Source organism: Nothoprocta perdicaria, unplaced genomic scaffold (assembly GCF_003342845.1).
Source record: "Nothoprocta perdicaria isolate Ctin4 unplaced genomic scaffold, notPer1 scaffold_198, whole genome shotgun sequence".
Lineage (NCBI taxonomy): Eukaryota > Metazoa > Chordata > Aves > Tinamiformes > Tinamidae > Nothoprocta > Nothoprocta perdicaria.
Window position 1 is genome coordinate 1,450,750 of NW_020455182.1, and position 15,865 is coordinate 1,466,614.

The 15,865-nt window shown below is 40.5% G+C and overlaps 1 protein-coding gene across 1 annotated transcript; it reads left to right on the plus strand.

Moving 5' to 3' along the window:
* Positions 1-342: 342 nt before the first annotated feature.
* On the plus strand, positions 343-11,659 carry UBE2W (ubiquitin conjugating enzyme E2 W). Its single transcript, XM_026037399.1, has 5 exons — positions 343-430; positions 3,658-3,760; positions 5,520-5,675; positions 6,930-7,005; positions 10,327-11,659. Exons 1-5 carry the CDS (start codon positions 390-392, stop codon positions 10,338-10,340), a joined length of 390 nt encoding a protein of 129 aa, XP_025893184.1. The 5' UTR covers positions 343-389; the 3' UTR covers positions 10,341-11,659.
* Positions 11,660-15,865: the final 4,206 nt, after the last annotated feature.

The following is a 15,865-nucleotide window of genomic DNA, read 5'->3' on the forward strand; positions in this document are numbered from 1 at the left end:
AAGTGTGAAGCTGTGACAGACATCACTGTAATATGACAGAACCCTAGCCACTGCAGTGTATTTCGTGATACAATAGTTCTTTACTTGCTAATGTTGCAAATATAAGTGGCGTTGTGTATTATAAAGACTGCAATGAAGAAATACYAAGTTAAGGTCTGTGAATATTTCCAGTTTAATTTCTGCAAATGAAATCTTTCTTTTCTCAGATTTGTATTTTATTTTTTCCACATAAATTTTGTTGTACCTTTGCAAGAAGGATTAAAATGTCCTTTAGAGCACAATAATTTATTGTTCAACTTTCCATAATATTTCAAGTACTCTCTGCAATTTCTTTCTAGAAAAGATTACAAAAAGAACTATTGGCATTGCAAAATGATCCCCCTCCAGGAATGACTCTAAATGAAAAGAGTGTGCAGAATTCAATCACACAGTAAGTATATCAATATGCTCCAGTTTTTGTTCTCAAACTTAGCAGTATAGGTGCTAGCAATGAAAGTATGTATGTACTGAAAAATCCCGTGTGCTACTTTAGATCACTTGTTCCATGTAAAATTCTGAATTTATTTTTTATATTTAATGCCTGAAAAGATATTCTGATTAATTAATCTATTACTTCAATGTATAGACTCCTCTCTGAAACTGATTAGCCAATGCGTTAAACCTGTAGGCATTTTCCTCTCTCATGAAATTGCAATGGTTAAAAGCTTCTGCACATTTTAGAATAAAATAATGGAAGAACAGCACTGTTTATAGCCAGTAACCTGTGAAACCTTCTAAATTTTATGAAAATCACCCACTAGGTGCCTTAAATTCTCTCAAGTGCTTGTGTTGGATGTATTCCATAGGTGTTGACATCCAGGGTTCATCTTTCTTGAAAGCAAATGGAGAAAACTTCTTAAAGAAATGAAAGATATTTAATTTGATAACTTTGATTTTCATCCCTGCTGTGGTTTTATATGTAACTACTATAACTGAAAGGGCGGCATGGTTAAGTATTACATATATTTGTTTGAAACAGACAGGTGTAGTTCCTGTTTTTAAATTAAACTGTTTTTATTCTTTTTTCCCCCTCTCTTTTAAATACACTGAAGCCCAGGATGCTCTCCTAGGTCATGGTAGCATTCTAGATACTTCTGTAGTTATTTTTGTTCGCAGCTGTTTTTGAAAGCAATATTAGGAAACCCATAGCAGAGAAAAACATTTGTGTGAGTAGGAAGTGTGTTCAGGACTTCTGTATTATCCATTGATGACTTTATTTTTGTCATCCTTCTTAAAAGGGTAAGTGATGAAAACCTCCCTTCATGCCAATTCAGTAACAATATAGAGCTGACTATACTATATTACTTCATATATGCGTTTTTGGTAGTGGCACTGGGTGACCTTGCTAGGCAAGGCCTTTGGGCCCTGCGTGTCGAAAAGCAACAATATTTAGCTCAGTAGGTATCAAATGTTGCTGTTTTTTGCARTCAAATATGAAACAAATTGAAATAGCTCCTTCGAGAATTAGATACAATTAATAATAAGCTGTTGCCACCTTTAGCAAATTACAAGTTATATTTTATTTTGAATTTTCCGTGTCCATTAGAAAAGCAAAATCCTGCATTTTTCTGAAAAAGAAGACTCAAATTTTGCAAATACTTTTCACTCTCACTTAGGGGAAAAAAAAGTGAAGATTTGTAGAAATAGAGATGGAAAAGGGGAGAAGAATCTGCCTCTACGTATACTTGKGTTTCCATTTTTCTTAGGAAATCTYTAAGTTGCCAAAGTAATTCTTTAATGGTTTCTTTAATGGCTAGTCTTTCAAATTCTCAATGTTTAAAAGGTTTCTATTTACTAGTAATATTAGTTTTTGTCATTTGAAGGTTATTGTCAGCARGTAACGTGGTCTGAGAGCTTGGATCAAGCTACAGCTAGAGCTGGTGCAGTGTCGATTTGTGTGGAAGTGTTAGCTGGGTGTTGTAAAAAGCCAAATTAAATAATGAGCCTTGGAGTAACTGGATCATTTTGCAGTTCATACTGCAAACACAAAGCAGTTCATAGAATCATGGAATCCTTAAGGCTGGAAGTGACCTTTAGAGATCATCTAGTCCAACCCCCTGCACACAACAGGGTTACCCAGAGAATGGAGCACAGGGTGGCATCCAGGCGGGTTTGGAAGATCTCCAGAGAAGGAGCCTCCACAACCTCTCTTGGCAGCCTGTTCCAGGGCTCTGTCTTTTAAACAGCCTTTTCTTCAATTTCTAGTCATTGGGAAAACTTCAGACACGCAGGAAAGGCAGGGGATAGGTGTGGGAGCAGGAGGCGTTGRGGGGCGCGTGGGCTGCAGCTTCACGAGCTATGGGAGGTCGTGGGGGATTCCCCGAACTGGGGCCCACCCGCGCGGCACCGCCCGGCCACTGCTGAGGGGCCCTCCCYGTGCAGAGCAGCAGCGCCCTTCGGCTTTGTCAAAGGGGCCTTTTCCTTATAGGAATTAATGCAGTAGAGGGGAAGATGTGCGAGGACCTGGAAAATCTGCAGGTTAAGTACATGGCAACAGCGTGTAAGGCAGGTAGGATAGAGAAGTGGGAAATGGGTTCGTCAGGGTTATGGACTGAAGGAGATGCCTTTTTTTTCTTTTCCCTGCTGCTCTGAAATCTCAGCTGTTTCACATGGACTGGATGCAAGTCTCAGTGTGGGCAGTGATGCTGCCTCTGGCTGAAAGTTTGTGTTAGAGTCATAATCCTCCAATGTGCAAGGCTTGATCTAGGCTGAAGGATGGAAAAGTGAGGGAGCAATAGTCCTTACCAGAGGATGGTACTAAGTGATCAGCCAGAGAGCTGCTCAGTGGCAGGGGTATTGTGCAGCTGCTGTGCCTTCTGGCCACTATTAAAAGCGTCTTTTTTGGCTATTYTGAAGAAGAATAAAGGGGGGCGAGGAGCAGAGGGGGTTAATTACTTCCATGTTAGGATGGAAGGAGCAGAAGCAGAGGAAAAAGAAATCTGTGGTATACTGAGATGTTATCTTTTTTGTCTACTGAGTTAGATCAAGRGCAAGGGAGGAAACAGTTCATTTAATTGGTCGGTTGTGAGTCTTTCAAAAGCAACTTCCTTTTTCTGACCTTCTCTTCATACTGCTGGCTTTTCCAGTCCTGGCATGGACATGCCAGACTGCATAGCAGATCATCTTTGACTTGTTCATAGTATAAGGGGAAAGAGAGAAGTATTCCCCCTTCACTGCTCAGATGTTGATGTTTAATGAGCTCTACTTACAGTTGAGCCAAAAAAAGAACACCCCCCCCCAAAAAAAAAAAGAACAATTGGAAAGGGAATGGGTGCTACTTATTTCCGTCCTAGGTTGTTTCTGTATAGGAATAAACCTTGAAACAGGCCTTCTGCTTTGGCTTTACTGTCTGTTGTTAACACAGTTACCTTATTGGGAAATGACAGGCCTGACCTGAGTTCAAGTGCTAATTATTTGTGTACTTTTCAGTGCTATAGCAATGACTAGATGCAAAACACCAAGCTGTTTTCTCTCAAAAATGTCAAGCATGCTTTATTTGCTTTCTTTGTAGTTATAAGATAAGAAAGTTCAGTGGACTTTGTTATTAGTCCTGTGTTCCAGGAGAGAAATGACAGTTTGGTATCTACAGTACTAACAGTGTTTTTCTTATGTTCCCAGGTGGATTGTAGACATGGAAGGTGCTCCAGGAACACTATATGAAGGGGAGAAATTTCAGCTTCTATTTAAGTTCAGTAGTCGGTATCCTTTTGATTCGCCTCAGGTAACTGCCTGCTTCCTGCCTTCCTGGCTGGCTCTGCTTGCAGGTTCCAGCAGYGTGGCACGTGCTGGCCGTTCATGTTGTCCACATGTTGCCCTGTGTAGGGGAAAGCTCGGGAGCTTTGGTTTGTGTGCAACATGTGGTACAGGTGCCATTTCTCCATTTCTTTTCAAAGTGACCCTGCAGTGGAATACAGGGCCTGCTGCAGCCCACTTGCTTTCCCAGAAGATGAAAGAGCAGATGACTCGAGGGTTGTGTTGTTTTCCCTTTTTGAGAGGCACAGGTGACTTTTCCTTCCCCTTTAAGAACCTCCCAGAAGAAGCTAGGTAGGTGATCCTTTAGTGGGATACAGGCACAGAGTAAACAACAAACTGCTGCCTGGTCAGCTCTCCTATTTGCTCTTTATTTTATTTTTTTCTTCCCCCTCTTGCATCTGCTGTGATTGTTAGTACAGCTGGGGAAGTCTTGTGGCTTTGGTAGAGATCCTCAGAGGCAACGTCTGGGAGGTCTGCAAAGCCAGCAGTTGAAGTTGGGATGCAGGGTGCTCTGTTGCTCTAGTGACCCTGGGAGAGCTGAAGTCCTGCACCTACCTCCACTGCCCGAGGCGGGTGTTTCAAAGCATCCCTTGTAAGGGGCAGGGKAGATGAGAGGTCATCACCCACCTGGAAAAGCAGGGAGAAAAGCGAGGATGGCCTGGGCTGTCCTCTCTGGTGTTGGGCTTTCTGCTCAGAGCTCTGAGAAGGAGAGCTAGGAATCTCTGTGCTKCTTTTCTTGCTGCTCTGGAAACCCATGCAGAGAGCCTGAGAGACATAACCATAAACATGAGGTATCCTTAGATACCGGGGTCAAAACTGGAATGCTGCCTGGGAGCGCTAGGTGGGTGAGGAAGCAAGTGCCTGCTGCAAAGAGGGACTCCCAGGGATGAACTGGAGAGCAGCCCCTTAGCTCTGTTTCCAAGGAGGTGGTGCTTGTAATTCCCCCCATGTGTGAATGGCTGTGTGCACTTCATTGCAGAACATCAARCCATCTCCATAAGTATGCACTGATCTTTTTTAGCACAGAAAACAATCAAGTACTTTATCCAGGATCTTGGATTGTTGTAAATAATTGGAATTGCCATTGTGAAAATGGTGCTGTGGAGTAAATGCATTGCTTATTGCAGCTCCTGAATTATAATTCTCTCCCCCAAATCTGCCTACTGTGAGTTGAGAGTTTTAACTTCTGCTTGGTTGTTTTCTGTCTTAAATGYGTGTTGTCTGTCGTAGCGTGAATGCTTTTGCTTCATTAGTATGTCTTGCTCTCGGGTAAAGAGGAGACGTTAGTTTGAATGGAAATACATTACTGGATTATAGAATTAAGATGTTGCAGGCACACAGCTTTAGTATAGAGGGCACAAAAAAAAGGCAGACTGAGAGATTTAAAAAAAATTTACATTGCTGTCCTTGTACTGTTGTAGTTGTGAAATTTCCTKTATGAAGAACATAGAAAAGTACAAAGGTAAAGAAATATATTTACCCACTTACTGCACTTTTCACAGCAGCAGTTATTCGGGCTTATTTTTTTTATTTTACATGATTAGTAATTTGCAAAAATAAATGAAACTAACGTTGTGTAATGTATTACTGTAAATGAAAATGGCAGAATCTTCTTCAGAGATCTTAGCTTGCCCTAAAGCAGCAGAGCCTATCGAGCAGCTATTTTGCAGTATTTCAGTCTTATGTATGTTGACAATAAGCTACAACAACATTTATTCTTCTTTTAGGTCATGTTTACTGGTGACAATATTCCCGTTCATCCTCATGTTTATAGCAATGGTCATATCTGTTTATCCATTCTAACGGAAGACTGGTCTCCAGCGCTCTCGGTGCAGTCCGTCTGTCTTAGCATTATTAGCATGCTTTCCAGCTGCAAAGAGAAGGTAGGAGTGCTTTTGACTTGCCTTGGGTCTTAGAATTGGGTAAAATAAAAGTTACTGAAATCACAGAATCACAGAATGGTTGAGGTTGGAAGGGACCTCTGGAGATCACCTAGTTCAACCTCCTGCTCAAGGGTCAGTTAGTCAACTAACTTTACGAAGCAAAGTTTCCTATCTCATATTTCAAAGTAGACAACCTACTGTATCGGTTTTGCAACAACTGGAAAAATGTACTAAGCTAGAACTGCCCAGTGATCAGTGCAGGAATTCRTACTAAACTGGTCATAGATCATTATTGGAAAATAGGCATGGAAAGAACTGTTCTAGTTGTACTGATTTCAACAGTTCTTTGTAAACTCCTTCTGCTCCTGGTAAAGCCAGGGCAAGATGATTCTGTAGAAATGAATATTTTGCCTAGTGTTAGATATTTGTCTGTATTAGAGTACTGTTTTGAAATTGTTACAGCTGTAAATACAGCTGCAAAAATCTTTAGCAGTTATTTCTTTTGTCTTTATTACTTGCAGGAAAATAAATAGTGTTATCCTGAGTCTTTGGTTATAATTTTTTGGCTCTGATATCTTAGACTTTTTTTCTGTGAATATTCTAGCATTTTACTGCTGCTTCTGGAGTGAAATTACCCTGGAAGTCAGATTTGGTCAGAGCTGTCAYACATCTGTGCTATTCAACATGTCTATTATATCACATCCCAATCAATCCTAGTCATGTGTGGGGAATAGAAAAAAGCCTCAAATTGCTTTGTACTATATCTTGCCACTCTGATTTTGCACAGTACCTTGAAATTATTATAAAAAAAGAAGAATATTTGATAGAGTAGCTGTTTATCTGTGAGAGAGTTGAAACWAAGTTCATTTTTAAGCTCCTCCAAACTGTGGGAGACTTAAGAATGTGGCTTGGTTTCTAATTGTGTGATTACATCCAAACCGCAGAGGCTGCATTTGGTTCTTTCAAATAACCATTGACTTCATTTGTTTTATTTTTCTGTGGCCACCAAGCCTCCATTTAGAATTTTCATGGAGTTTGTTTGGAATCTGAAACTTCTCTCCTAATAGTTCTGTTATCAGGATCATTGAGAGATTTTTTTTTTTTCTTGAGCAATGCCTAGCGCTCTGCTCGTCATCAAAAACATCTCCCTTTCCCTGCGTTCTTGTGCCTGCTTTCCATAAGCTTATTCGAAAAGTTCCTGTATTGCAGTGTGAGGATTGCTTGATTATTTGTAGATGTTTTTTTCTGTTGCAGAGGAGACCTCCAGACAATTCATTTTATGTAAGAACATGTAACAAGAATCCAAAGAAAACGAAATGGTGGTATCACGGTAAGTATTTAACAAGAACCAGGAATTGTGGAGTGTGATGGGGCTCTTTGGTTTTGTGTTTTTAGGCTGAAGACAGTGAAAACATAAAGAAGGATGAGTGTTTTTCAAAACTTGAAACTCTTTTTATTTAAAAAATATTTAAATCATTTTGRGATACGCTATGGTGATTTTTTTAATCATTCTTTAATTGCTGAGTGAAATTTCACCTGTGGGATTTGATTTGGAGACTTCTTGTGAATTGCATCAGTCACTGAGAAGTCTTAAAGTTGGGTTTGGGGAAGCTGTGTAATGAAACAGGTTTCTATAATCAGGATATTGGTAGTGCTTGAAAAGCTTGCACTACTATTAAAATGCCACTCTATTTCTGAACTGCTATGRCTTCAACAGATTTCAACTGTGCTACAGATGTTTCTAATGTGAGACAATTAACTTAAAGGATCTTAGGAGTTAATATTCAATAACGTGGCAATGTGATTCCACATTTGCATGATAGAAGATAGATACTGAAGTTGCGAAGTGTAGTGCTGTGGTCTCTGCGGCACAGAGCTTTCTCCTTTCCTCATCCTATGCCTCCCGTCACAGAATGGCTAAGGTTGGAAGGGTCCCCTAGAGATCATCTAGTCCAACCCCCTGCTCCAGCAGGGACACCCAGAGCACGGGGCACAGGGTGGCATCCAGGTGGGTTTGGAAGACCTCCAGAGAAGGRGACTCCACAGCTTCCCTGGGCAGCCTGTGCCAGGGCTCTGTCACCCTCACAGTGAAGAAGTTCTTTCTCACCTGGAGATGGAACTTCCTGTGTTGCAGTTTGCACCCATTACCCCTTGTCCTGTCACTGGTCACCCCTGAGAAGAGCTTGACCCCTTCTTCCCTACATTCCCCCTTCATGTACTTATACATGTTAATCAGTCCATATGGGACGGAYGTGGCCTGTGACTGCGCTGCCTTCAGGTTTGCTTGTCTTGCCTTTCTGCCTTTGTGCTCTTCCCAAAGCTGGGGCTGGCTGCATGTGCTCAACTTGCCCAGCCCGGGGAGTAGGGGTAAAGATGAACTCTTCCCTTCTTCCTTCTCTCCTTGGCCACCACTCTTGGCCTTGTCTAGGAAAATGCTAGTTCTAGAAACCCCTGCAATTTCATAGAATCATRGAATCATAGAATGCCGAAGGTTGGAAGGGACCTCAGAGGTCATYGAGTCCAACCCCCCTGCTCACGCAGGGTCACCTAGAGCACGTGGCACAGGGCTGCATCCAAGTGGCTTTTAAAGATCTCCAAAGAAGGAGACTCCACAACCTCTCTGGGCAGCCTGTTCCAGTGCTTTGTCACCCTCACAGTGAAGAAATGCTTCCTTAAGTTCCTGTGGAACTTCCGATGCTTCAGTTTGAAGCCATTTCCTCTAGTCCTATCCCTGCCCACCACTGAAAAGAGGCCGCCCCCTTCTCCTCACTGCCTCCCTTGAGGTATTTATACACGCTGATCAGGTCCCCCCTCAGCCTCCTCTTCTCCAGGCTGAACAGACCCAGCTCTCTCAGCCATTTCCGGGAAGGGAAGTGCTGGAACAGGAAATACTGTGTGCTAGGGTGGTGCAGGAGGAGCAGGTCCCATAAATAGCTTTCCCTGAGCCCTCTATCATAAGGTATCCTCTTGTTCTTCATTTTAACTTGCCTCCACACTAGTTCTGTCTCCCATGGGAAATAGGAGCTGTGAAATATTTGGGATTGTAGTAGTCAGTGAATGGAGAGGCAAAGACCAAAGCCTTCATTCTTAAAAGCCTGTGGGTGCTTTATTTTAAGAGCTGGATGGTTTCATAGTACCTGCTAACACTTGTAAGGCTTTTTTGATAACTCATGATGAAAAAAATGGGCTTCTCTCATAGTGTAGCATCATCACAGTCTCTCAAAAACAAGTTGACTTTAAGCACAGCCAGAGGAGCGCTCTATGTCATGGGATTAGGAAGTGTTTAAGATGCTTAAGACTGTTGATCATGTGACTTTCATTACGTTGCTTTCAAAATTGTCTCCAAAAATAAAAAAAATCTGTTATCCAAAGGCCTTAATAGGGYAGGCTCTTCAGCTGCACTCCATTCTTCAGTAAAAACACTGTTATTTCTTTTCTTCCCGTCTCCTCACTCTTGTAACTTGTATGATGCTTCTGCATCTCTCCTCTTGCTTTCTCTTTACTGTCAGTTTCTTGATAAATTGTTTTTCAYGTTTTTATTTTATTTTTGTTTGCTGGTTATTTTTAAAGAGAATCAGCTGAAATTTCATTTCTTACCTTTATCTTGTGATTCAACTATATTTTGTTTGCTTTAGATCTATAGAAAGTCTCCTTTTGATTCAGGACTGAAATCTGTCACGGAGCACAGTCTGCAGACGCTACTTTGATTTCTTATTCRTGAAATTCAATTAGAGTTAAACAAGCGAAACTGCAAATGAATGTAAAAGGACATGTGATTCTACTCCAAAAGTTGCTATGTAGTTGTGTCTGAAAAAATCAAACTTCTCGTTCCATTAACTATGGCACTGAATTATTTCAAAATAATTACCGAGTGGTTGTTTTATGGAAGTCAGAAAGTTGAATAAGCCAAGAGCCAACCTAAAATTCTGGCAAGAGAGTCACTTCATGCAAATAACTCTTACTGTGTTCTATTTATTTTGTCTTTTAACTTTAGATTTTTTTTTAAGAATGTAATGGGGGAGAAGAGAGAGAGAAGCTCATTCAACTTGTAAGCGTGACTACTTTGGTAATTAGAAGGAAATTTCAATCTCTTGATGTTAGTTGGGTAAATAACTTTTCATCAAATTTGAGAGTTTATTCCCAAATGTTGTTTTCCCCTTTCTCCCTTCTCAGTTGCAAGTGCTTTGCGCCTCTTCTGTGGCTGTGTGACAGAGCTGCCAAGGGAGGGTCTGTACACGTTGAATGTTTTTCCTAGTTGCTTTGAAAATATGCTGGATTGCACCAAGGAAGCTTGATACCTTGGTGCTACTTTTAATCTCTTTTCTCTGGACCAGAKCTGTTTTTGACCTTAAATCTTCTGACTTGAATGGATTTTCCAAGTCTTTGAGAAAGGTTCTTCTGCCATTGTATTTTGCTGCTCCTGTTTCCTTTGGAGGACATGTGTCTACCCGTGTGGTTGAACCACTTTGAGCTAAATAGATGAGGGCAGGGAAAACATAACATGAAATAAGTAAAGAGGAGAAAAACAAGGAAAGAAAAGGAAAAGCCTACGGGTGACCGTAGAGTGAGCTAAGTGCCCACCAGACCCCATATGGGCTGCGAGTGTTTACGTGTTTCCCACAAATGCTTTTTTCTTGCTTTGCTCTTACAGATGACACGTGTTGATGCTGCCATTTTGCGACCCTCGTAGCAGAAGATAGTCCTACTGAGAAAACGAGCACTTTGAGCATTCAGTCTTTGAACTTAAACCTTTGACTGGAAGTGACTTATAGGCAATGAAGACTACTTCCTTTGACTGCATTTTTACTAGTGTGCATTCTGGGCGCATGTTGATCGCTGGTTCAGTCCATGCAACTGACATGCTTTTCTTAGTCATACAGTATTAATGCAGGTGTCCAGAAATGTCAGAATAATTCCATTATTTTTATTTTAAGCTTTTGGAAGAATTCCAGGTCTTCATATATTGTGCAATAACACTGAGCTCCTTGACGGTTTTGGTGCATCCATTGCCGGCAATGGACATTGTACCAGGGAAAATTTTTGCTCCTGCCACAAACAGATTTGCATGATAGAGCTTAGGAAAGTTTCGGATATATTTGGATTATAAGCAAGGGATCTACCATGACCTTAAAAGCCACCCCATTCTTTTATATTTGGATTCTATGCACTGTGATCACAAAAATAGCAGCATGAGTTAACATGCTTAGCTGAAGGACTGTAATAAGATCATTGCATATTTATTAAATTGTTAATCTGCTGTCAAATTGTTTTGACGTGGAAGGTTTTCAGGCGACAGTGGCAGAGAGGTACAATGTTATCCCTATGGTGAAATAAAACTACTTTTTTTGTATATAGTTATTCATATCTCTGAAGCAAAGGTATGAGTAATTTAGGGTATGAGTGATTTAATCAAGAATTTATTTTGGAGATAAGAGAGGATGGCAGTGATATAACTGAACTTGCTGCAGTCCATAATTGGGCTTGTAATTTGTACTCGAGAGCTTTTTTCCAAATAGATTGCACACCGTTATTTCCTGCTAGCCATCAGCATGAGCCCTATTGCCTACATTGATATTTCATTTATTTATGTGTTTGAGAGCAACCCATATAACATTTTTTTTGTTTGCATTCACTGTTCCTTTTCTTGTTATATGTCATGTTTGAATGTTACAAAACAATATTTTGATTGAAAAGCTTTTGTCAGAAGATATTTTCATGTAAATTATTTGTTTACCTTGTAAGCGTCATCTTGTCTTTTAATCCTGTACTATAAAAAGAAAAATACATTTTTGACAGAGGCTTAATGTTTTGAGAAAAAAAAAAGTGTGGGCCTTTTTATTTAAGCTGAGACTAAAGAATATTATATTGATTGGTTTGTCCCTGGCAGCCACACCAAATTTCCCCAGGCTTTTCCTTATCAAAAAGGAGGGGGGAAAATAAAAGAAAGCCCTAAAATCTGATTGACGTTCTTCTGTGGAACAACAGTTATTGAGGAGGGATAGTTGTTGTTGCCATTCTGTAATATTTTGATACTGTGATTAGGTTGTCTTTTTAGGGAGCACTTTTATAAACTTAATACCTTTAGACATATGCAAAATTTCTATAACATTGCTTTTTCTTTTTTTTAACTGTTGCCTTATTGTTGCACTCAAAATCAAGTGGTCAAAACATGAATGTCTAAATTGAATAACTACTTGATTAAAGAAAAAAAGCCAACCCAGAATGAATAACTACAATAACAACAAAAAAAGGTTGAAAATATCAAAGTGTTTTTTTTTTTACAGCTGTATAATAACTGACAGATTTTGTAGTCTTGTACATACTTCTCTGTTAATGTTTAAAACGTATTTTAAAGTATAGCTGCTTAACTCAGGGTGGTTACATTCAAATGGATTTGCTGCAGAGAAGTGCTTGGTACAGCAACCGAATTAGGGATTTTACCAGTTGAGAGAGGCAACTACCAACTTCAGGAACTACTACTGTTTGGGTTTCTTTTTTCTTTTTTTTTTCCTACTGTATTGAAAATACTTCTTTAAGACTCAATGGTGGAATCTAGCAGTGGATATAAATTTGCTGTGTATATACATTTTCACAACGAGCCTTTAAAACACAGAAGTTGGTTTATTTTAAGAGCCAAAAAGAATCATTTTAAGCAAAGGAACTAGTTGTGCTTCTAGCTTTGGTTTAGTAAAATGTTATTGTTACCAGTTGATCAAATGGACTATTTTTGCAGATGATAATAGGAAAGGGCAGTAATCCATCTGAATACCTAATTTGTATATCTGTGTTAGCTGCTCTGTGTTACGGATTGAATGAACTGATGCATCTTGGAAAATCATGTGTGCTTTTGCACACAAAAGATCCCTTAAAAGGGTCTGATGAAGTAGCCCATAGCGAAGAGGGGCAGTTGTGGGGCTGGGTGGTACCATGGGGGAAGCAGGTCCCATGTCCCGGCTTGTGCAGCCTGTCCTGCAGCGGGTGGCCCTGCTGCAGGATGAGGTTGGGAGCACATGGAGAGTGTCCAGGAAAGCCGGGGAGCCTTGTGCCTTTCCCTAGCTGTGGCTGGACACAGGTGACAGTGAAGCTAACCAGTGCGTGCTGCTCTCTAATAACCTCATCTGTGCTGTGCTCACATCCAAACAACAACAAAGAAATGCAAGGTAGATGAGAAGAGAACGTGCATCGAGTCTCCTGACTTACAGCAGAAATGCCACCGGGATCAAGTCATGATGCTTTGATGTTCTGTGGATAAATTCACCGGTGTGCAGAGGGTCCAGGCAAAGCCTAGAAACCACTCGAGCCCTCAAAGTAATGCAACTCTTCTGCATTACTCAATACTGTGCTGTCGCAAAGCAGGATTTAAGTGAGATGAAGGTGGTGCCACCCTGCCTTCAGGGTCACKCTGTGCATGAAACTTCCTTCACTTCAAGGTTTCTCACGGAAAGCGGTTACCGATTTGGCTTGGAACAATCCTTGCTTTCCTTGCGTATCAATGCTCATGTTGTTAAACACTGTTTTGTGTTTAGTGTCTTTATACTATAACAATAAATTCTTGTTTTAAAGTAGTTTATTACCCTTAAATGGATGTACGTGTGGACCTTTTCGTGGTGGAGGGCAGAAGCTTCGTCCTTTACGTTCAGCTACCCTGGGGCAAAGGTATCAGTAATGCCAAAGTGGCGTGATGGATATTGAGGGAGGAATTAGCRTAACGCTGAGGTGCTTCCTCTCCTCCAGGGATTATCTCCGTTAACGGCTGAAGGAAAAAGTGTGTTTAAAAAAAAAAAGAATACTAAGCCTACAGCATCCAGGAGATCCCCTGAATCATCAAGTAACTCCATGAGCCTCCTTTTTCTCTCTCATTGATGCTGAAATAAATAGCTTGGCGAAGGGCAAAGAACCATCCTAAGCACTTCAGATGCTGAATGGGAGCTGCATTTGCAGCCTTTTCTGTTTGCTCGCCCTTGTGGAAGGGAGGTTTTTTGTGAGCACATGTCAGAGCTCTTCAATGAGATTCCTGATGCCTAGCATCAATAATTGCTTTCAGTTTTGTACATTTTATTCCTTCAGAAAATTAAGAGTTCTGTTTCAGAGAAAGTAAGGCACTTGATACCTGAAAAAAAGTGAAGAACTGCTTTTGAATTCGTGTATCACTTGTCTGGTTTATTTCGTTTTTAGTCATTGCTTTATTTGAAAGTCTAACAAAACACAGTTAACATCTATGATTACAAATGTGACAACAGAACTTTTCAATGCCTGTAATTTTTGAAGATCAGATTAGAAAATACAGTTGAAAGGTAGACATAGTTGGCAGGTAGGTACAATTGACGGTAAGACTTTTCTGTCCTGTTTTTGATCTGTGTGTGTGTGTAAATGTTTCCACATACATTCATTGTCAAAAAATGACTTTAAAAAAGAGGAAAAAAAAAAAAGTGGAACTCATTTTTCTTAAACCATGTCCTGTAGCTATTGAAGGCTTTGTACAGATACATCGTATGTATCCTTGGGAGGGAATTAATAAAGCTTTAATCAACCACTTTAATTTCCGTGAAATAATGAGGATTTGGGTCCCAAAACTGGGGCTGGGGGTTTTGGTCCCAAAACGGAGGCCATTTTTAAATCAAAAATTGACTGTCATGTTGTAATATACTTTAATCCCTGTGAAATAATGAGGGTTTGGGTCCCAAAACCGAGTCGAGGTTTTGGGTCCTACCACCGAGGCCATTTCTAAATTGAAAATTGGCCGTCGTCTTGTAATAGACTTCATTCCTCGTGAAATAACAAGGCTTTGGGTTCCACCACCGAGCCATGGATTTGAGTCCCACCACCGATGCCATTTCTAAATCGAAAATTCGCCACTGTCTTTACCCTTATTACACCTCATTACCTGTGAAATAGTGAGTTTTTGGGTCCCACCACAGAGGTGACATTTTAGATCCTATCACAGAGTTGAGATTTTGGGTCCCACCACCAAGGCCATTTCTAAATCGAAAATTCACTGTCATCTTGCAATACATTTAAAGTGCAATACGGAGACTTTGGGTCCCAAAACTGATTTGAGGATTTGTGGCCCAGAACACAGCGGAGYTTTTGGTCCCAAAACAGAGGCCATTTTTAAATCGAAAAAAACCATCCACTTTTAATACACTTCAATCCCCATGAAATAATGAGGCTTTCRGTCCCAAAGCCGAGTCAAGGCTTTGGGTCCCAAAACTGAGGCAATTTTTAAATTGAAAATTGGCTATCGTCTTGTAATACACTTCAATTCCCATGAAATAATGAGGCTTTGGGTCCCAAAACTGACTCGAGGATTTGTGTGCTAAAACCGAGTCAAGGCTTTGGGTCCCAAAATGGAGGCCATTTTTAAATCRAAAATTCGCCATCCACTTTTAATACGCTTAAATCCCTGTGAAATAATGAGGCTTTCAGTCCCAAAACCAAGTCAAGGCTTTGGGTCCCCAAATCGATTCGAGGTTTTTAGGCCCAAAACCGAGTTGAGGATTTTTATCCCAAAACAGAGGCCATTTTTAAATTGAAAATTGGCCTTTGTCTTGTAATACACTTCAATCTCCGTGAAATAATTGGATATTCTGCCCCAAAATAAAGTCAAGGCTTTGGGCCCCAAAACTGAGTCAAAGTGTTGGGTCCTAAAACCCAGTTGATGCTTTGGGTCTCAAAACCGAGGTCATTTTTAAATTGAAAATTGGCCATCATCTTGTAATACACTTCAATCCCCGTGAAATAATGAGGCTTTGGGTCACAAAAATGAGTCGAGATCTTGGGTCCCATCACTGAGTTGAGGTGTTGGGTCCTAATACCGAGTCGAAGTTTAGGGTCCTACCACCGAGGCCATTTCTAATTTGAAAATTGGCTGTCATCTTGTAATACACTTCAGTCCCCGTGAAATAATGAGGCTTTAGGTCCCAAAACGGAGATCATTTTTAAATTGAAAACTGGCCATCGTCTTGTAATACACTTCAATCCCCATGAAATAATGAGGCTTTGGGTCCCAAAATCGAGTCAAAGTTTTACGTCTCAGCACCAATTCGAGTTTTTCGGTCCCACCACCGAGTTGAGGTCTTGGGTCCCACCACCAAGGCCATTTCTACATAGAAAATTCGCCATCGTCTTGTAATAACACTTCATTCTCCGTGAAAGAATGATGTTTTGGGTCACACCACCGAGTCAACGTT